The sequence below is a fragment of the Amphibalanus amphitrite genome, unplaced genomic scaffold (genome assembly GCF_019059575.1).
Source record: "Amphibalanus amphitrite isolate SeventyFive unplaced genomic scaffold, NRLGWU_Aamphi_draft 000027F_arrow, whole genome shotgun sequence".
Taxonomy (NCBI): domain Eukaryota; kingdom Metazoa; phylum Arthropoda; class Thecostraca; order Balanomorpha; family Balanidae; genus Amphibalanus; species Amphibalanus amphitrite.
Genome location: NW_024881523.1, coordinates 41,261 through 63,033, shown reverse-complemented (window position 1 = coordinate 63,033; position 21,773 = coordinate 41,261). Strand labels below are relative to the sequence as shown.

Sequence of the window (21,773 nt, the reverse complement as noted above, 5' to 3'; positions counted from 1 at the left end):
TCAGAAACGCTAAAACGTAAACACTAGTTCGTGCTTGAACGTGTATTTATTCATGTGCAACGCTTAAGGTTCATTGCAAATGCAATTTGTAACCCATTGCAATTAGCATCAGCGTGCAAGTAGCGTGCATCTATCCCGGCGCTCGTTAGCACATCGCGTCAAACGCTCGCCAATCAACTTACCACTACCTAGTGCTACCACACAACTGGAAACCGGAATGCCAATTAGCAGGGCCGGCTTCATTACAACGTAGCTGAACGCTGATCATCCGACTTACAACTAAATGATACAAGTAGGCAGGTGCGTTTGATAAACAAGTGGTGCATTGGTGCGGAGGTGCATTAGTGCGGAGGTGCGTTGGTGCCAATCACTCACTCGTGCGATAATCGGTGCAGATCATGTGCCGCGTGCAAATTCACACAGTGCAGGGTGCAAAGCAGATAAACTGCCAATAAATACTATACTCGTACGTGCTTTCGCTAGTACCTACGTGTGCTCACACAGTGCAAAACCTAAAAACAGCAAAATTACAGCGTGCTATGCTCATCGACGGAGCATCACGCGGGTCACACCAGGCAAGCAATCGGCGTTATCATATAGACAAAGCTACGTCATCATCATTTTGATGAGGTCGGTGAAGTCGTAGATCTGCGCCCGGCCGGGTGCGTCGGGCACGACGCCGCTGTACTTTGAGAGGTCGCCGTGGGGGGCGCACCAGCAGCGGTACTGGCCGGGGCCCAGCGGCAGCACAGCGACGAACGGCTGCACGCCGGCCGGCTGCATGGCGCACTGCGCGGCGCAGCCGGCCGGGTGCTGCTGCTGCGCGTCCACGGCCGTCCACTGGCCGGGCGGGCCGGCGGCCGCGTCCACCGCCTCGGCCGTGTAACCGCACTTCTGCAGCACTGCCGGCGGCGGAGAACTCAGGTCAACGGGCTGGTGCGACTCCTTCTCTTGGACATCACTCTTGTGGGAGCGCTCATGATATTTGTAAACTCAGATGAGCCTTCGCCAGGCTACGTATTTTCGAATCAACACTCTATTCGATGGTCAATTGCCGCTTTACCAGTGCAGTGTAGCTCGAATTAAGGCGCTCGTATAATAAGTTTGGTAGGTCATTACATTCTTACCATTGCCAACGATGAACCTGAAGTAGTTTGTCTTCGGATTCTGGAAGATCTGCATCAGTTTCGACCCTGCAGAAATATGTGGTTGACATTATTTGACCTTTGAGAGCGTAGGTATTGCATAAGTATAACCCAATATAGCAATGAAAAAACGATCCAGATATGCACACTGTGACCTGGCTTTTACCGTCATGGGTCAAGCGAACTTCTTCAAACCGTCGTGGAAAGGTTATAGAAATATTAAAATAGAACACACACACAAGGCGAAGTTATTTTCCTTTCTTATTTGGTGTCTTTGCAACCACCGGAGGACGGGAAAGCCGCTCAAACACAAAGTGCCGGTAAAACCACTGTTGTGCAATGTACATTTCTTGGGTCTTATAAGAAGGATTTCTGGATTCCTCTGCAGCGTTGGATAGACATCAGTAAATCAGGAAGTTGTACCATCTCGCCAATATATGCAGCGCCGCTCCATTGCGTACTAACCATCCGGCTTAGGCTGGTACTCGGTGGTGTCCATGACGGTCAACACGTCTGCGTCCTCCGTCCAGCGGTCCTCCAGCGCCATGTCCAGGTCCGAGCAGAAGCAGTGCCCCTTGTTCAGCGCCGCCCACTTGAAGAACTGGGACTCACACTCCATGACGCATCGGATAGGATTGTCGCCGGGCGCGCCCAGACTGACAGCCTGCACCTTCTGGAGTGCCGCCACCCGACTGAACTTCACCGGCGCCGGCTCTGCCGGGACGAGCGCGGGTCAGCCGAGCTCGCCGGTTGTCACTCCTGAGTGACTCAGTGAGGTGAAGATGAAATATTATGATGTATCGAGTATCGACAAAACAATCTGACTACATCAAGCGTCAGACAAATCGAAAGAACGCTGTTATGCATTGATTGAGTAATAAAGTTTAGGTTTAATATTGGGGATTAATTCATGCATTTACATATCGTGTTACCATACCGTTATCCATGAGGATCCTGCAGAGAGTGGGTGTCATCCACTCCGCCTGGATTGCCGGGGCGTGGTACCCGCCTGTGAGCACAGAAAGTTACGTCAACGCAAACAATGCTAGGCTATTTTAATTTATCGCACTAATAAGGCTTGAGGCTGTATTGCTTTCTCACTGGTTTTAAGCATCCCTAAAGGGTAACATACAGGTTTATCAGTAGCGGCGGAACACCTTCAATTAAGGGGGGGGGGCACCGCCGACTTTAGGTCCCATTCTTTCCATGCAACTTCCATAGGGCTAATGTTAAAATGCCCAAATCAAAGGGGGGGGGGGGCACGGTGCTCCGGTGACCTCCCCGTTCCGCCGCGAGCTAAATTAGAAACCATTGCATCCATGGTATAAGCACTTCGATGTAAAGAAAGTTGGCCTACCCGTCGGTTTTCATCGTGTCCACCCCGCAGCGCGCCGGGCGGCGTCACTCACCAACGTCACCGCCGCCGATGACGCCGCTGCCGGTCACGGCCGGCGGCGCCGGCAGGCGGACCACCTGCATGCTCCCCGCGCTGGACGGAGGGCTGGTGTCCGTCAGACCGAGATCACCGCCCGCACGCAGGTCGCCACACAGACACAGCCGGTCGCTCGACGAGCGGACCAGCGCCAGCGAGAAGCGCAGGCCGCAGCAGCGGGCCACACACTCGGCCGGGCTGTCCAGGAAGGTGGTGGGCAGCCAGCGCACTGATCCGGGCACCGTGTCGGTAAAGTAGCTGACCAGCGGCGACGGCTGACTGTCTCCTGAAACGGACACGGACACGGGGGCAGCTGATAAGTAGGTATAATATTTTTTAGGAACTTAAGGTGTCGGCTCCGCGGTGACTTTGACTGCTTCATGACTTCAGTTGCTGTTTAAATGTTAAATGCATAAATGAAGATGTGCTCACCTGCCATTGCTATAGAGAACCGTTCATAGCCGTTCGCGAGGCTCTCCGAAATGACATCGACAATTCCGCCGTAGGAGAAGTGACTCTTCTGGCCGACCCGGAGTCCCTCGAGGTTGAACAGCTGGTACATGCCGGCCACGTCCGGAGCGCTGTGCTGCAGGCTGGAGAGATCGGCGGCCGGCGCGCCCCAGCACGCGGTCGTGTCGCCCTGCACGCGCACGGCCATGAAGAGGAGGCTGTGGCGCGCGCAGGCGGCCAGACAGTCGGACACGGGCCGCTGACCCAGGTCCCGCCAGTTGCCGGACGGCAGCGAGCCGCTGAAACCGCTCGGAGCCGGGGCTGACAAAAAGAACATGTGTCAAACGACACTAATGGCTCTAACATCCATTCCATACCACAGTCCACACCCAGAACTATCAGCCATATGGCAAAGCAAATAAATTTGGCAGGAGCCCTGACCATCATCAAGTACTTGCGACAAACAAGAAATCGAAAGCATGCCTGAGAAAAACATTCATAAATAAGTCCAACGAACACAGCCACATTTGAGTACCTACATCTTTCAGAAATTGATTCGTAAGAGTCGATGCTAAAAACGGACGCTTCTTTTCTTTCCTTGATATCGCACATATCTCTTTTAAACTTCACGATAGCAAAATTCACACAAGCGTTGCTCAGGCATGAATATGTTATAGAAATGGCGGCAACAACATGGACCAGAATAGAGCTTAGGTATCCATACTCCTTCATTCGCTTACCGCCGTTGATCAATAAAATGTAATAGTTGTGCTCCCGAACTTGGAAATTTATCGATATGTCTGAAAAGAAACCAAGTCAGCAATGAGTAACAGAGCACTCAATGCTGTCGGTGTAATCCGCATCATATATAAATTCGAGAGGAATTTCGTGCGCACACTCAGATGATGGCTGGTGGATATTGCCTGGATTGAGAAGGGAAAGGCTTTATTCCCGATCCCTGATTTTGACTTGCCTGTGCTGGCTGGACTGTCTACTTGCGACTGAGACGTTGATATGTCCTGAGCAGGCTCAGACCCTGAAAATTAAAAACACTTGTTATGTTGAAGGCAAGCCGTGCTCAAAAATGAAAGATTTTTCACCGGCGACAGTCTCTCGTACACTGTATGTTAACGCTAAATAAAGTTTCATAAAATTTAAAACTTTGACTTTATAACTTTAAACTTTGAACTAAGACGGCCACGGGCCAGATAAAACACCAAAAGGCAGCTTCCTCCCTTATCAACACTCGAGTGCCGTCAGGTGAAGCTCTGCCTTTGCCACCGAGGCACTGACCCCGGGCCTAGCCCCCGCTCATGCAGGGGCGAGTCGAGGGACATTTACTTACGTCAGTCCCTCTTGGATCTGACTTCACATGCCACAGGTTCACCAATTTACGACCCACTGACCGTATGATTTCGGCAAGTATTTCGTGATGTCCAGGACACTGAGGACGTCGCCGCCTTCCATGAGAGTCTCTTCCAGCTCCACGTCTCCAACGCTCAGGCAGAAACAATGGTCCTTGTTCATCGCCGGCATCTTGAGCTCAGACATGCATTTGGATATGCACACGCCCGGGTCGTCGCCGGGTGGTCCAACGTCGACAGCTTTGGAGCGCTGCACCGCGGCAAGCTGCGCAAACTTCACATCAGCGGGCTCTGCCAACACCAGAGAATGTAATTTTATCATTTGAACGCATAGCAACATTGTTAAATCATTGTCTTACCCAAACTTATATTTTTTAATGACCAAGCATCTATGATTACCTATACAGAAATAACCACGGTGACTATAAGTACCTATTACCTATACAGAAATAACAACAAAAAGAGTCGGTGGAAACCATTTTGCTTCCAAAAACAAGACTCTGCTATGTCGGTTGGGTAGCATATCAGTCTAATTATTAATTAAGCGAAATTAAGAATCTTTAATTGGTACGGCTCATCACAATTCACAGGCTACGGATCCCAAACGACATATTACCTATTGCGAGAATACGATTACATAAGTATCCCCACGAGAGATTTTCTTCGTTCCTATTTTTCAGTTTATATGTTACCAGCCTCTTTGTCGCTTTCTTTCTCTCTTTTTCCTCTCTATCTTTATCTCTATCTCTGTCTCTCTGTCTCTCTCTGTCTCTCTCTGTCTCTCTCTGTCTCTCTCTCTGTCTCTCTCTGTCTCTCTCTCTGTCTCTCTCTCTGTCTCTCTCTCTGTCTCTCTCTCTGTCTCTCTCTCTGTCTCTCTCTCTCTCTCTCTCTCTCTCTCTCTCTCTCTCTCTCTCTCTCTCTCTCTCTCTCTCTCTCTCTCTCTCTCTGTCTCTCTCTCTCTCTCTCTCTCTCCCCCCTCTCTCTCTCTCTCTCTCTCTCTGTGTCTCTCTCTGTCTCTCTCTCTCTGTCTCTCTCTCTCTCTCTCTCTCTCTCTCTCACTCTCACTCTCTCTCTCTGTCTGTCTCTCTCTCTCTCTCTCTCTCTCTCTCTCTCTCTCTCTCTCTCTCTCTCTCTCTCTCTCTCTCTCTCTCTCTCTCTCTCTCTCCGGGTGTTTTATGAAATTATTATACCGTTGTTGATGAGAACTCGGCAGAGAGTGGACGTCATCCATTGAGCCATAATTGTCGGTGACTGGTAGACGCCTGTGAATAAGACACCAGTCATTATGAATAGTTATCAACAAAATCTTACCCTAGCACATCAAATGGATTTCAAACTTCAGAATAATAAATCTCTTGACGTTTTACTGTGCCTATTTGTGATAAACGTTGAAGAAAACTGATCGATGAAGGTTCGTTGAATATCCCAAGGAAAACCAATTCAGACATTTAACCCTTTCGCAGATTACTCAGAAACGGCTGCGAATTTCGACTTGGCCAACTTTCAGTACCTCTCTGGACATCAATTTTACACAACTCCTGACAAATCAGGTCGCAGGTCATCTTAGGTCACGAGCTATAGAGGTCAAACTGAGGTCATGTTCGGCGATTTTTCGTCGAAAGAGTTGTTCACGGAGAAAAATCGCAGAAAATCATATTTTCAACTAAGTGACTCAAAAAGTGGACCGTAGGTGTAAAAAAGCATGGTTAAGAAAATGGCCATCTATCTCGAAATTTCCAAACTAGGAAAGTCCTTAGATCTAAGGATTTTCTAACTCAAAATTTAGCTTTATTGAGATATTTTTGAACTTTGGGAAAATTTTCAAAAACTGGAATATATGTCAGAGAACCCCTTACGGGCCTTACACATGCCGAAAATTAATACTTGAATATCTCTTAAACTGCCAGAGATATAGCCATTTGAATGACTGAAAAAGTAGGGACTGTTCTTAATATGACGTCTCAATTTTTTTCGGTATTTGTGCTTGAAATCAGTTTAGAGTATTATTTATGATACTTTTCAACTTCTTCCTGACTGAATATGATCCTTTACGTGAGCAAAGTCACTTTAACGTAAAAAATTGTTTTCGTTGTAAACCGGTACAATTTGACCTTATTTGTGACCTTCCTGTGACGACATAGTTCCAAGAAAAATGGTCAACGAGGTTACTGTGGTTGCATATATATGACATGTCTTCATAAATACTCGAATGTTCACAATTTAACACGCCTTTCCTTACGATTCACCAAAGTGCTTCCTGATTGGTCGAGGCAGACCTCTGTTGTGACGTCACAGGTCATCATCCACTCAGGGGACTATCCACATGTCAGATCTATAATATACCTACATCATATCCAGACTCATTTTGGAAGCTTAGATTTCATTTTTATGACCGACTTCTCGTTATTGTAAATTTGACTAATTTGACCTTGTTTAGCCTCCCTGTGACGTCAGAGGTCAAATAGCAGGGTCATCGATATCCTATCTTGTGCATCTCGACGAGCTCTTTCGAATGCCGTTTAAATTTTCAGATCCGGCTATTGGTTCCGGAGATACGAAGGGGGGGCTTTTGCCCCCCCCCCCCCCAACAGGACGTGGAACCTGCCAGACCTCAACGGGGCGCGGGCTAAGCGAGAATGTGACGCAACTCACCGTCGCCGATGACGGCGGCGCTGCCGGTCGCGGCCGGCGGCGCCGGCAGGCGGACCACCTGCAAGCTCCCCGCGCTGGACGGAGGACTGGTGTCCGTCAGACCGAGATCACCGCCCGCACGCAGGTCGCCACACAGACACAGCCGGTCGCTCGACGAGCGGACCAGCGCCAGCGAGAAGCGCAGGCCGCAGCAGCGGGCCACACACTGGGCCGCGCTGTCCAGGAAGGTGGTGGGCAGCCAGCGCACTGATCCGGGCACCGTGTCGGTAAAGTAGCTGACCAGCGGCGACGGCTGACTGTCTCCTAAAACGGACACGGACACGGGGGCAGCTGATAAGTAACTAGGCAGAATATTTTTAGGAACTTAAGCTGCCATTTGGCTTTGCGGTGACTTTGACTGCTTCATGACTTCAGTTGTTGTTTAAATGTTAAATGCATAAATGAAGATGTGCTCACCTGCCATTGCTATAGAGAACTGTTCGTAGCCGTTCGCGAGGTACTCCGAAATGACATCGACAATTCCGCCGTAGGAGAAGTGACTCTTCTGGCCGACCCGGAGTCCGTCTAGGCTGAACAGCTGGTACATGCCGGCCACGTCCGGAGCGCTGTGCTGCAGGCTGGAGAGGTCGGCGGCCGGCGCGCCCCAGCACGTGGTCGTGTCGCCCTGCACGTGCACGGCCATGAAGAGGAGGCTGTGGCGCGCGCAGGCGGCCAGACAGTCGGACACGGGCCGCTGACCCAGGTCCCGCCAGTCGCCGGACGGCAGCGAGCCGCTGAAACCGCTCGGAGCCGGGGCTGGCAAAAAGTGAAACCATCAGTTATACATTACAACCACCGCTGCTCGAAATTATTTAAAACATTTTTTTCTCATTACTAACAGGCTCATGGCCCTGTTTCACCGCCCGACGCTGCGCGCGCTGCGCTGCAGCGCGCTGGGAGCCTGGGAGCTGAGGCATACCCCTGACGTCATTCGAATGACGTTGCGTGCGATCCGTTAGCTTATGGTAAATCGCGTTTGGAACACAGACCTTCAAGAACCTAGCACCAATTGAACAGAAGTTTGAGTGCAAATACTGCTAGCGTGCAGATGGTGCTGGCGCCGGGGTGCTAGCGTTTTGCGATGACGTCATAGCGTAGCGTCAAAGGGAAGTTTGTTGATATTGCCATGGAAACGTCACTCCACTTTTGATGACATCATAAGGGGGCCTCAGGACAATAATGGTGCGGTGCGCACAATCGCTTCCAAGCTACTTGCCAACAGCTGCCATTTTTGAAAATATTATTTTGAAATAAAGTTACAAATAATAAAAATATTGTAATACAGTTGTTTATTAAATCGATACCTTATCTAAAATCTTAGGTACTGGAAAATGATTTATTCATAGTAAAAATATAAGCTCGATGCGTTTTTACGTTGCTGTCCTGCTACTGCAGAGGGCTTTTAAATCTATATCTTCAAAACCCCGGCCATTTCTTAGCATACCTATTGCTGCTCTTTTTTGTCGCTAGAAAATTAGTTGGGCTTTCCATTGACATCAACGGTTGAGCGGTAGGTGTACAGTGTGTCTAAAAAGAATGTACCGTCGCCACTACGTGGCGCTGGTGTCGCGAGCCGGTAGTTGGCTGAATCCGCACCAGACCACACATTCCCAGGCGCTAGGTGACAGCTGCGCAGCGGCCGGTAGTAGCGTAAGCCCGAACCTTCGTGACACGACCCCGGGGGGGGGGGGGGAGGGAGGGGAGCGGGCGGGGCAGCGCGTGTAGGGAGGGGTGCTCCAGCAAGCTGGCAGTTGTCGCGGCCAAAGGTCAAGGGGTCACACACCAAGCGAACGGACGCTGATGTGGGTTCGTGGGGATCATGAACTTGTGTGTGGTAGGTGCGTCTTGCGATGCACGGGTGAAACACCAGGTCTAAGCCAAAGGATTCAGGGGAGAGCTGAAGAAAACACCTGGTCAACTACGGCGAATAATAGTGCTGAAAAATGGAAAGTATGGGTCAATGCAAGCCTTCATGACTATAAACAACTTTCTGAGGACGCAAAGGCCAGCATTGAATAACGATATCCGGATCGAAATTTGCAATGATTTATAATTAAATGCCGAACTAATAGCGTTGCAAAACCCTCCTAGTAAATTGTCAAGTCGGATTATACCCACTTGAATTAAACTATCCTAAATAAAATCGTTAATTAACTTTCTAACACTGACGTTCTTTATCATACGATAAGTATGGGGTTAACCAAGATTCAGCATCTTCCGCGTTCAAACAATCACCTGTAAGGCTAGAACATTAATGGCCAGGTAAAAACATGGTCGGGATTTGATTAACCGGATTATAAGTCGATTTTTTTAGTCGGGATTTGATAAGTCGGATTTTTTTTTACGCCAACCGCATTTTTAAGTCAAGTCAGGTCACTGATCTATGACGTCATAAATGAGCAGTCCTAAAATGAACTGTGTGAAACTGTCCTAAACTGTCCTCAACATTTTAGGACTGTGTGCACACTCCTAAAATGTTCCAACTTCGCTACACCATCAGTGCAGAGCTTTCAAAGGGAGATGAAACTTACAGGATCTTATAGCATGATCGAGAGTCTCACAACTTGTATAAATGTATATCTCGGATTTTCTGAAGGGTCGCCTGAGATCAGGTCAGTCTCTCACCATTAAAAGTCAGGGGAATATGGAAATTGCTAGTTTGGTCCGGAACTGATACCTATACAACTATCTCAAATTCTCAAGCACACGGAATCGTGATTTCATGCGCTCCTTGCAAGGTCTGATGCTTTAATTTTGCTTTGTTGATCTTGCGTGACGTCATTTATCACGTAACCAAGGGTATCAGTTTTTCGTCAATAACTCCCGATCAACTAAAGCTACCGAGTCGATAAAGCCACTAATGGACATGAAAAGACCTGCCGAATCGATTGATATACAATATGACCTCCTTTGACCAGCTTCGTGACCTGACGGGCTGTGACCTGACCTTGACCCGAGGTTAACACCTTAACTCTCGCCCGTATTGGTGTTTTTCCAGCCGCAAACGTATAAGGGGGGGGTCCGTTGGACCCTCCCTTGCCGTTTCGCCCCTGATCGAGCTAGAGCTTCGCGGAAAAAACGAGCGTGTTGGCCGTGACGAGAGGAAGTCGATGATACCCAATTTTAAGGTCCTAGGTCATCGGTTGACTTTCCAGGTCAGGTCAATAACCCAAAAGTCGGGAAAATCGGGCCTGTTAGAAAGTCGTAAAGCGTGGCTGCTATTGGGTTTTCGGGGTGCTGATCACGAATATCATGTTAGTTTTGATCACAGATGATGTCTTCATGCATTTAGGCCAGGTCGGGTCAGGTCAGGTCAGGTCAACCAGTAAGGGTATTCGTAGTAGGTGGCAACCGCCTCTGACAGCTTCGCAACATGTTACGAGGGCACCAAAACTACTTCGTAAATGTTCATATGGCTGCTAAATTCGAATTCAGCTCCTAAAACTGGCCTAGAAACATGTAAAACTCGAAAAAGTGAACCGAGGTCATCAAAGGTCAATGACCTGACCTGACTTTCCGGTGACCTTGACACCCACCCTAATGCATGGAAGCAACATCATATCCCATGTTTGAACGCTTAAAACCACGAAAAGACTGCAAACGCGCCGCTAATGCGAGCCAACATACGCCGAATCGCGATTCCGGCCAAACATGGTCTCCAAAAAGAGGTCGCAGGTCAAAGGTCATTAAGGTCAGGGTCATAACAATTTCAGGGTGGGTGTAAAATTGATTAACGCGAGGGTAACGAAAGTTTCGTCGCGATCGGCCGCTTTTTACGCGAGTTATTCGCGAAAAACCGAGGGAGGGGGGTCCGTTCGACCCCCCCCCCCCCTCTATACGGGCGAGGGTTAAGTTGATCTCACCCGAAGAAAAAGTATACCATTCGACACGCCTGAGCTAGACAAACACGATGCTGCTAAAATCGCGATCTGCGATCATTTTTAGCGAAGTTATTTACCAAAGACCGAACCTGTGCCTTGGGCCACTTGACCTGACCTCCGAAGTCATCGGCTGACCCTGGTCCTTAAATCGGAGACCAATCGCTGCATTTCGTAACGACGCACACGATCGTTTCTTTCGTGAGGCTCTAGCTCAATTAGGGGCGAATCGGCGAAGGGGGTTGTTTCCTCACTTCCAACCCCCAACGTCCCCTCGGTATTCAGAAAACCTGAAGGTCCGGTGAGGGTTAAAACGTTTCTCATGAACGAGGAAGAAATGTAAAAGTCAAAGCTCTATAGACGTCCTGTTAAAGTGGGCATAATAATAAATTCGTTAGAAATAAGATGCTTTTTAAACGACTTCCTCATATAAAATCGGGTGCTGGGACCAATCTTATAAACGCTTTAGAATGGACAGGGCGTCACTGGCTAAAGTTTGGGTGCAGAAAACGGCTATTACCTAAATGCAAAATGGTTTTCATGCATTTCAGTCAATTGTATATTGTCGGTCTCAGTGGCCGAGCTAAAAAAAAAAAATCGGTAGTGTTTTGCATCTTTTACGCCCTAAGAAACAACACCATCTATCGAAGTGGGCGGGCTTATTTGAATGGGAGGGCGCATTATGCACGAATCGAGTGCTTTCGTTTATTTTGGACTGTATTTTACCACATCCACTGCTGGTATCACTATTAATATTATCTAATGCCGTGAATACGACAGCATTCCATTTATAAGATTGGGCCAATGGAGTCGCGCCCCGCGAGCTCGGTTTTCCGCTGGGCCGCTACAGGCCAGGAAGTCGGTCTTCGCCTGAGGGCAGGACAAAGGTCAGCGAGGGAGCGCGGGGTCAGCCAGGTATCGCCAAGTGCCGAGCTTATGCCGCTCCCTCCCCTCTCTTCCCCTCTTTTCCCCTCCCCACCTCGGTATAGATGGGGAGGGACCGAACTGCCAATGACATGCGAGCGGTCAAGGCCGCTCGCGCGGCAGCGACCCTGGCGGCCGGGTGCCGCAACTGGGATTCAGCCAAGTTACCGATTCGCCTCCTGTGGGAGAGCCCAACCAGGGGACATACTTTTTAGATATACTGTATAATGCCATCAAAAGGTAATTTTCAAATAAAATTAGTCATTTTACGTTGTAAAGGAACGGATTACCCCTTGCGAGCATCAGGGGTGACTTCACTCATGATCTGTCTCTGATTGGTCGGCGGGTGGGCGACTGTACCTACCTTCTATAGATGGCCTTGATAACTAATGTCATGTTTTTAGGTTATCGGAACTTATTTTGTCTTTTCTTTGCTGAAGGTTTACAATCATGTATGCATTTTTTAGTACCTACTTTGAACAGGCTGACGAAGGAAGATGGATGTCTTCCGAAAGCTACCATTATAAATAAATAAAGCTGGTGTTTGAACAATCTTTACAACGCAATAAATTGAGACAGCATTTCTCCAGAGACAAACGCTTTTTCATCCATTTACCGTTTTACTTACCGCCACTAATAAGAAGGATGTAATAGTTGTGCTCTTGGAGTTCAAATGATATCGAAATTCCTGAAAATTTGTGAACTGTTAGAAAGCAGCAACCTTCAGCATAGTTATTCCTGCATAATGCATATATTTCTTAAACTGCGGCGCCTGTCTGACGTGGGATTCCAAAATACTCGTAACATTGATTCGGCAGACGGCAACTACAAAGTAGACTGCCGACTGGTTCACCGCCCCAGGCAAAAGTCGTTCTTGTAATGTGTTATTGAAATTACCAGTAGTCATGCCTATATCATACCTCTCCCACTACGGTTCTTCGATCGGCGACGAGTCCGTGGATGTTTTTTAACGCTTGAAGAGCCTGCAAAGAAATGAACAATCATGCAAGAACAATCATGCTTTAGAACAAACAGCGCACCAGAGGCAGTTCGTCATTTAAAGTGTTTTTTCTGAAAAGTGTTTGTGATAATGCCTGTAATTGCCAATTTATTTAATTCATTTTATTTGGTCGTCTTATGTTATTACTGACTGACATTGACTCCTTTGGTAAGTCATAACATTGATTCGGCAGACGGTAAATGAAAAGTAGACTGCCGACTGGTTCACCGCCCCAGGCAAAAGTCGTTCTTGTAATGTTGTATTGAAATTACCAGTAGTCATGCCTATCTCATACCTCTCCCACTACGGTTCTTCGATCGGCGACGAGTCCGTGGATGTTTTTTAACGCTTGAAGAGCCTGCAAGAAGCAAAGAAATGAAAAATCATGCAAGAACAATCATGCTTTAAAACAAACAGCGCACCAGAGGCAGTTCGTCATTAAAAGTGGTTTTTCTGAAAAGAGTTTGTGGTAATGTCTGTGATTGCCAACTTATTTAATTTATTTTATTTGGTCGTCTTATGTTATTACTGACTGACATTGACTCCTTTGGTAACTGGTAAGTCATAACATTGATTCGGCAGACGGTAATTGAAAAGTAGACTGCCGACTGGTTCACCGCCCCAGGCAAAAGTCGTTCTTGTAATGATGTATTGAAGTTACCAGTAGTCATGCCTATTGCCTATACCATACCTCTCCCACTACGGTTCTTCGATCGGCGACGAGTCCGTGGATGTTTTTTAACGCTTGAAGAGCCTGCAAGAAGCAAAGAAATGAACAATCATGCAACAACAATCATGCTTTAGAACAAACAGCGCACCAGAGGCATTTAGTCATTTAAAGTGTTTTTTGTTCTGAAAAGTGTTTGTGATAATGCCTGTAATTGCCAATTTATTTTATTTGGTCGTCTTGTGTTATTACTGACTGAAACTGACTCCTTTGGTAAGTCATAACATTGATTCGGCAGACGGTAATTGAAAAGTAGACTGCCGACTCGTTCACCGCCCCAGGCAAAAGTCGTTCTTGTAATGTTGTATTTAAATTGCCAGTAGTCATGCCTATGTCATACCTCTCCCACTACGGTTCTTCGATCGGCGACGAGTCCGTGGATGTTTTTTAACGCTTGAAGAGCTTGCAAAGAAATGAACAATCATGCAAGAACAATCATGCTTTAGAACAAACAGCGCACCAGAGGCGGTTCGTCATTTAAAGTGGTTTTTCTGAAAAGTGTTTGTGATAATGCCTGTAATTGCCAATTTATTTAATTTGGTCGTCTTATGTTATTACTGACTGACATTGACTCCTTTGGTAAGTCATAACATTGATTCGGCAGACGGTAAATGAAAAGTAGACTGCCGACTGGTTCACCGCCCCAGGCAAAAGTCGTTCTTGTAGGTAATGTTGTATTACCAGTAGTCATGCCTATATCATACCTCTCCCACTTACGGTTCTTCGATCGGCGACGAGTCCGTGGATGTTTTTTAACTCTTGAAGAGCCTGCAAAGAAATGAACAATCATGCAAGAACAATCATGCTTTAGAACAAACAGCGCACCAGAGGCAGTTCGTCATTTAAAGTGGTTTTTCTGAAAAGTGTTTGTGATAATGCCTGTAATTGCCAATTTATTTAATTCATTTTATTTGGTCGTCTTATGTTATTACTGACTGACATTGACTCCTTTGGTAAGTCATAACATTGATTCGGCAGACGGTAAATGAAAAGTAGACTGCCGACTGGTTCACCGCCCCAGGCAAAAGTCGTTCTTGTAATGTTGTATTGAAATTACCAGTAGTCATGCCTATCTCATACCTCTCCCACTACGGTTCTTCGATCGGCGACGAGTCCGTGGATGTTTTGTAACGCTTGAAGAGCCTGCAAGAAGCAAAGAAATGAAAAATCATGCAAGAACAATCATGCTTTAAAACAAACAGCGCACCAGAGGCAGTTCGTCATTAAAAGTGGTTTTTCTGAAAAGAGTTTGTGGTAATGTCTGTGATTGCCAACTTAATTTATTTTATTTGGTCGTCTTATGTTATTACTGACTGACATTGACTCCTTTGGTAACTGGTAAGTCATAACATTGATTCGGCAGACGGTAAATGAAAAGTAGACTGCCGACTGGTTCACCGCCCCAGGCAAAAGTCGTTCTTGTAATGTTGTATTGAAGTTACCAGTAGTCATGCCTATACCATACCTCTCCCACTACGGTTCTTCGATCGGCGACGAGTCCGTGGATGTTTTTTAACGCTTGAAGAGCCTGCAAGAAGCAAAGAAATGAACAATCATGCAAGAACAATCATGCTTTAGAACAAACAGCGCACCAGAGGCAGTTAGTCATTTAAAGTGTTTTTTGTTCTGAAAAGTATTTGTGGTAATGCCTATCATTGCCAATTTATTTTATTTGGTCTTCTTATGTTATTACTGACTGAAACTGACTCCTTTGGTAAGTCATAACACTCATTCGGCAGACGGAAATTGAAAAGTAGACTGACGACTGGTTCACCGCCCCAGGCAAACAAAGTCGTTCTTGTAATGTTGTATTGAAATTACCAGTTGTCATGCCTATATCATACCTCTCCCACTACGGTTCTTCGATCGGCGACGAGTCCGTGGATGGCTTTTAACGCTTGAAGAGCCTGCAAGAAGCAAAGAAATGAACAATCATGCAACAACAATCATGCTTTAGAACAAACAGCGCACCAGAGGCAGTTCGTCATTTAAAGTGGTTTTTCTGAAAAGTGTTTGTGATAGTGCCTGTAATTGCCAATTTATTTAATTTATTTTATTTGGTCGTCTTATGTTATTACTGACTGACATTGACTCCTTTGGTAAGTCATAATCGCCTTACCTGGCCTCCGCTCCATGGTGACTCTCTTCCTTTTACGTCCAGAACCTAGGGCAAAAGACGCTATCAAAACATTCAGATGTGAGGTGGCGGCCAATTACTTCTTAAGTCTCAAAATGGCCTGTGCGAGCAGCTGTGTAACTGTATACAATTGATAGGAAGTTAGATAAAATGTACCTCTGCGCCTCTAATTATAACATGGAAACAGTGCAATACAGCGTATCTAACGCTTGTCGAAGAGAGCATAATGAAAATAGACCCTAGTCCTCGATTACCGGGTGTTCTTTCAAGGGCAACATGTTCAGCCGGTTTCGGTGTATTAACACCATCATCAGTGAATGAATATAAATAAATTCATACAAATACATCGCAGATATTCAGTCGTTCAGATCGCAAACCGGTCTGACTGACTAGGGGAGACTGGGGATAACTGGGACGCTGGAGAAGTGGGACACCTTCAATATCTTAGTGACCGATTGGACAAACAATTTTTTTTGTGCATATTTTCTCATGAATTTAGTCGGGGCACGTCACAGCCAAGCGGTTTCCTTTTCCGGTTGCCTGTCTCTGAGATATTGAGTTAGGGTCTAAAATGTGATTTTTTGGCATTTTACTCTAATTCAATTTGCCGCTTATTCAGCGATGTGAAATGTTCAGGCCGTTCACCTTTGGATATCAGTGAAGTCATCTTAATGGGGTTGGGAACTCGATTTTTTAAGAATGCATGAAAATGATCAAACTATTTTCACAGAATTTATGGTGCATACCATTGCCTCATAAAATCAATATCCTGAGAGAAATGGGGGAAGAAAGATAGGAAACTTGTTTTGAAAAGTTCTTGAAAAAAGATGCTCTTGATGCTGTTACGTCACATGTCACCTTCTGCGGTTGACAATTAATGGCGCATCTGGCGCACCACAGATTACATGTTATATCAATGGGTGAAAGATGTTGTTTGTTTCACTCTGTCATTCGCGCTGTTTTTAACTGTAAATTATGCTAAAACATTTACGGATGAAATGTTCAGTGTCAAAAATTGATGTGTCTGCCGTGTACTATATTCCCATTAACATTGAGCGCGTGATAAACATTTTATGTACCTCGAATTTTCAAATGATAAAGATGATGAATCGGAGGATGCTGAAAAGCAAAAGCTCATTCCAATATTTGGACTACTTTACGATTAAAATGTTTACATTCCTGTCATCTTATTGATCATTTATTTGTTCTTTTTTATGAAAATAACTTAAGGCGTTGAGAGCCGAGGTAATTTCTATCTACCGTGCCTTAACTTACCAGCAACAGCAATCTATCTACGCCCTACGGTGGCAAGGGAGACTGTGAAAGAAGCGTAAGATGGATTATAAACAATTCTTTTGTGATATACTGAAGGGCAAAGTGCAGAGAAGAGCGTACAAGTCCTGTTTTGTGCCAGGCTGTTGCAGTAGCACTTATGAAACTCCGAAAACGATCTTCGTTCATGTCCCGAACAACATTACCCTGAGGAGATGATCGTCTGCAATAGCAGGAAGAGCTGATGCAAGTACTTTGAAATCCACTATCAAGTCGGTGCTATTGTTGTAATGATCACTGTGAGGTGAGATATTTTGTGTAAGGGCTGAGTGTAATGCCCAGGAGATGACCTCCATTCGCCCCCTGACCGGTCAGGGTTATAAAATTTGAGTGGATGGCGGTCCGTTTGGGGTTCATATGTCAATTGTATTTTGTTTCTGTCAAACAATACATGTTATGCTGGCAGCGAATGTGTGTAACGTCGGTTTTCGAAACAGAAGTTAGAACTGTAACGGCAGAGTGCTTGCTGGTCTCATCGTAAGTATTGTAAGTGTTGTAAGCAAAAGCATTGTCAATATTGTAAGTATTGTGAGCATTGATGTATGGTAGATATCACCTCACATGATCTCGGCTCAGATAACCCTCTCCGGTGTCCCGTTAGGCGGCACGGGCGGACATCGATAGCAGCGCCTCTATCGGTCACTAGGGAAAGCTGGGCTGTAGGCGACGAAATACCGGCTGAGTTGTCACAAGTTAAATAGGTTTATAGACATCCGTCTTGTGAAAAAGTTGAACTTTTGCCTTCAATATTTCTACAGGCAATTTTTAGAAGTGCCTTCACATAGATTACAAAACCGTTTAAATTATTTTATTCACTTCAAGCCTTCCCTATTGTTCTTGATAATGCGGGAACTATTTCTAATTAGTGTTTCTAGCTTAGTAAAAGAACATATTGTGCAAACGATGAAAAAAGCATAAATGGAAGATTTTAAATGCAATTTTCTGTAACAAATAATGGTAAATTCTCTACACATCAAGGAAAAGGTGCATGCTAACTGATAATTTAAAGTTCTTGGGGCCAGTTGGTTTCTTCTTTTCTTACGTCGCCCCAATGGCCGCGAATACACTTGTGATAACGCCTATCGCCTGTCAGTAAATGGCACCTGGATCATTACAGATAAGATAATTTGTCATTATTCTTAAAGAATTGGGTGGTTTTGACTCGTTTACTCGAGGTGCAGGTCGCATTTCAATACTTTTCCATAGGCTTGCAATGTAAAGGTCACGACTCTGACCTAGCCTCAGGTAACAGATCAAAAATTCTGAGATATACGAACGACACATACTGCAGGTACTGTTTTGAAGACTTGATGAGAGGAAATAACTTCGTGAAAAACTCAAGCTCTGACGTGTTTGCAAACTTTTCTGAGGTGGGGTCAACAAACCCGCTCTGGTTACCTGACCTGACCTGACCCGGCATTTTTTTTTTGCTGAGATGTGCGCAATGAGCATTTAGGAAAAGTCACCAAATATGAGCTGAATGTCTCGCGGCGTTTGGCAATTGTACAAGAAAATCCTGAAAGGCCTCCCCGTCCGAAATAGGGTTAATGTGTATATGAAGAGTTGCAGATGCCAAACATACCCAGATCTAAGACTGCAGTTCCCAGCGCCGCTGCAACGTTTTTAAAACAAACATACATAGGACATACAAACATGTTTATTTGCATCTGTTTTGGATAAAAGCAACTCATGGCGCCATCACCCGCGATAACTGTTAGGATTTGAGATATATTTTTATTTAGGCCATTAGTTTGGCTGTAATGTTTATTAATATTAGTTGGGCGGAGTTTGGTAGTTTTTTATTTAACTTGTGGTATGTTGTGCTGATTGCGGGTTGTTCAAACCTTTCAAATGTAAGGACCTTATTGAACTCAACCCTACCCCTACACTACCCTACATACGACTGGACGCTTTCCAAGCCCACAAGCATCACGACGCCGAGATGGAATGTAGCCGGGAAATCACCCTCGCCATCTGCTCTAGAGCTAATCGTGTGGGGCGGCGTGTGGGGCGCCGCTTAGCCTATGGGGGTGCACTTCTAGTGGATGGGGACGGGGGTGCACCTGCACCCCTTTCATATGGAAAGTTACTTCCCTGATTACAGCTCCCCGTATTGCACCTAATCAGGGAACGGCCAGCAAACGGAGGAACTATTTCTGGATGACAGGCGAATAACCGCTCACGCAAGGAGCGGAGCTCCGCCCCGTCCAAACTGGCCAACAAAGCAGAGACAGAGGCAGCATCACATCTTCCATCAAAGAACTGGTTTCTGGCTTGGAAGATGAGCTCCATCTTTGCATCCGAGTCGGTGCTGTCAGGAATCAGCTGGTCTAATGGAGTGAGAGTAGTGAGACGACTAGCTATTGTATCACAGCTGCCTGGTCTTCGTAGCATTTGCACCGATTCTTCTCGATCGGACTCTGAATTCTGTCCCTCCTGCGTATTACTTGAGGCATTGCTATGTAGCTAAGTCTTTGGCAGAGTTTCATTATCCATGCTTTGCAAACAGTGCCATAACAACACAGTTAATTAATCACCAAGCTGTTTTGCAAGTTCCAATACAGTTGAATCGCACGCGATTTGAGTGCAAAAATCAAGAAAAGTGTCAATTTGTTCCAGTAAAATATTTCGAATATTGACCTAAAAAAAATGAGTAATTTCCAGATAAAATAACAGCGAAATCAGTTTTCGCTTGCCAATAAAACTCATAGATATTGAAGCTCCATTATTAAAGGAACATTTTAGTATATGCCATTCTTTATAAAACTTCTTAGCCACGCAATACAAGCGCAAAATAAAGAGACACTGAAAACACGACCGATCACTCCGATTTACCATAGGAAAATACATAGACAATGTATGTCTCAACTGCGCCAAATATACAGACAGTTATATACCTACATGTGACGTCATGATTAGCCCGACCAATCAGAAGCAAGTTGTTTTCAGCCACAAATAATTAATTTCTGAACTAACTAGGCATTTTTTTAACAAAGTGATTTTAAATTAAATCATTAAAAATTCTGAGCTTTTCTATTTTACCAAAACATACAGAGCATGCAGATAGGTCCCAACCCTATTGTGCAGAAACACTTTTTTATGTATCTGTTATACTTTTTGTGTGGGAGAGCAGCTGAAATAAAAATGACGACTTGGGGAGAACTGGGACAACGTGCCTAAACCCTGTCCCAGTTCTCCCGCATGCAAATGCATGGGATTTTTTTCCAGGATACTCAGTGCTGTCAGCGTAATTCAAAAAAGATAATCGAGGTGATTTCTTTAGGTGTCAACTTTAAAAACACCTTCTTCTTCGTGCTGGGTCATCAAATTTTTATTGTATTCCATTTAAATCACATTTCTCGACCAGTCCCAGTTCTCCCCATCATCTGTCCCACTTCTCCTGGACGTGTCCCAGTTCACCCATTGTCAACCTTTCCTAAAATTTAAATTTGAGAAGTAACACGTGAACAAACAATCATAAAAACAGTAAAGAATAAAGAAGAAATGAACCGTTTACCAGTAAATGCAATCAATTTACTTAAATATTCTATTTTTTACGATTTTTTAAAGTTGACGTCAAAATAATGTCCCACTTCTCCCCAGTCTCCCCTACTATGAATTCAATTCAGTGCCTGATCTTACGATTTCAACATGTTTCCTTCTTGCTCCAAAAGCTGGAAAATGCATATTAGAACTTCAGTTGACTGTTATTGTTAATTATCAGTACCTACCACGTCTGTAGAATTAATCCCCAGAACTGTCCGTCAGATTTTGATACCTACACCATTAGTCATTACAAGTCGATACTGAGAGGGCGGAAGTCGAATTCCTTCAAAAGCTCGTCTACAAAAAGGTAAAATCTAGAGAGAAAACATAATGAAAACAATAACTAGGTGTATGGCCTATGGGGATGTTTGTTTAACTGGTTACAACTAATGGGCTGCAAGTGCAGCCACTGATCCATGTGATTGGATAAGACGCTGGCCAATCACAATGAGCCGGACCCCGGCTGGCTCCGCCCACCGGCCGTCAGGTCTGCGGCCTGCGCAGTGCTCCAGGGGAGTGTGAAGGGAGAGTAGGTGCCGTGGGGGCAAGGGGAGGGGTGGAACGGAGATGGCGCCTAACCGCGAGATGGCGTTGGACTCACGGAGATGGTTCCGACAGTTGTGTGTGAAAGGCAAAGAAGAATCAAGCTGGTTGACCCAGTCATTGTAAGCAAGAGCCAACCTCTTGAACACTATAGCAATCGGTTACGTATTGCGTTTCCATAGGTACTCCCCAGAACTGAATATACCTAACTCTCAGCATCATACATTTTCTCACCGCCATAGGCGTAGGAACAGGGGGGGGGGGCAGGTGGGCAAGTGCCCACCCACTTTTCGAGGTGGGGGGGCCAACCATGTGTTTTGGCCCACCCACTTTTTACTCGAGGCCCCTCGTCTCGATTTGAGAGAACGTCGTCACCTTCCAGAATAAACAAACTCGGTAAAAAGAAGTTCCAAGAATCCTCACGCACGGACTCCAAGGGGCCGTGATGGATCCAAGGAGGCCCTCTGTTCATACTTATCAGTCGAAGCCCCTGATACTGATGGCCTGAGAGGCCCTAGTGGATCTGAGGAGGCCCCAATATCCACACTGGTCTGGGAGGCCCTCCATCCACACAAGTCAGAATAGGCCCCTGACACTGGCGGTC

General features: G+C 45.8%; 1 protein-coding gene across 1 annotated transcript in view; it reads right to left on the bottom strand.

Moving 5' to 3' along the window:
* Nucleotides 1-27: 27 nt before the first annotated feature.
* The window catches only part of LOC122364742, a 50,714-nt gene continuing 28,968 nt past the window's right edge, over nucleotides 28-21,773 (bottom strand). The window contains exons 23-41 of the mRNA XM_043335434.1: nucleotides 15,731-15,775; nucleotides 15,456-15,518; nucleotides 15,077-15,139; nucleotides 13,576-13,638; nucleotides 13,180-13,242; nucleotides 12,805-12,867; nucleotides 12,513-12,572; nucleotides 7,500-7,838; nucleotides 7,044-7,346; nucleotides 5,582-5,653; nucleotides 4,434-4,682; nucleotides 4,001-4,063; nucleotides 3,768-3,827; nucleotides 3,010-3,348; nucleotides 2,555-2,863; nucleotides 2,083-2,154; nucleotides 1,611-1,859; nucleotides 1,128-1,193; nucleotides 28-902 (exon numbers count right to left, since the gene is read on the bottom strand). Coding sequence (XP_043191369.1) covers nucleotides 607-902; nucleotides 1,128-1,193; nucleotides 1,611-1,859; nucleotides 2,083-2,154; nucleotides 2,555-2,863; nucleotides 3,010-3,348; nucleotides 3,768-3,827; nucleotides 4,001-4,063; nucleotides 4,434-4,682; nucleotides 5,582-5,653; nucleotides 7,044-7,346; nucleotides 7,500-7,838; nucleotides 12,513-12,572; nucleotides 12,805-12,867; nucleotides 13,180-13,242; nucleotides 13,576-13,638; nucleotides 15,077-15,139; nucleotides 15,456-15,518; nucleotides 15,731-15,775 — 2,837 coding nt within the window. The 3' untranslated portion in view covers nucleotides 28-606. The remainder of the gene's footprint in view (nucleotides 903-1,127; nucleotides 1,194-1,610; nucleotides 1,860-2,082; nucleotides 2,155-2,554; nucleotides 2,864-3,009; nucleotides 3,349-3,767; nucleotides 3,828-4,000; nucleotides 4,064-4,433; nucleotides 4,683-5,581; nucleotides 5,654-7,043; nucleotides 7,347-7,499; nucleotides 7,839-12,512; nucleotides 12,573-12,804; nucleotides 12,868-13,179; nucleotides 13,243-13,575; nucleotides 13,639-15,076; nucleotides 15,140-15,455; nucleotides 15,519-15,730; nucleotides 15,776-21,773) is intronic.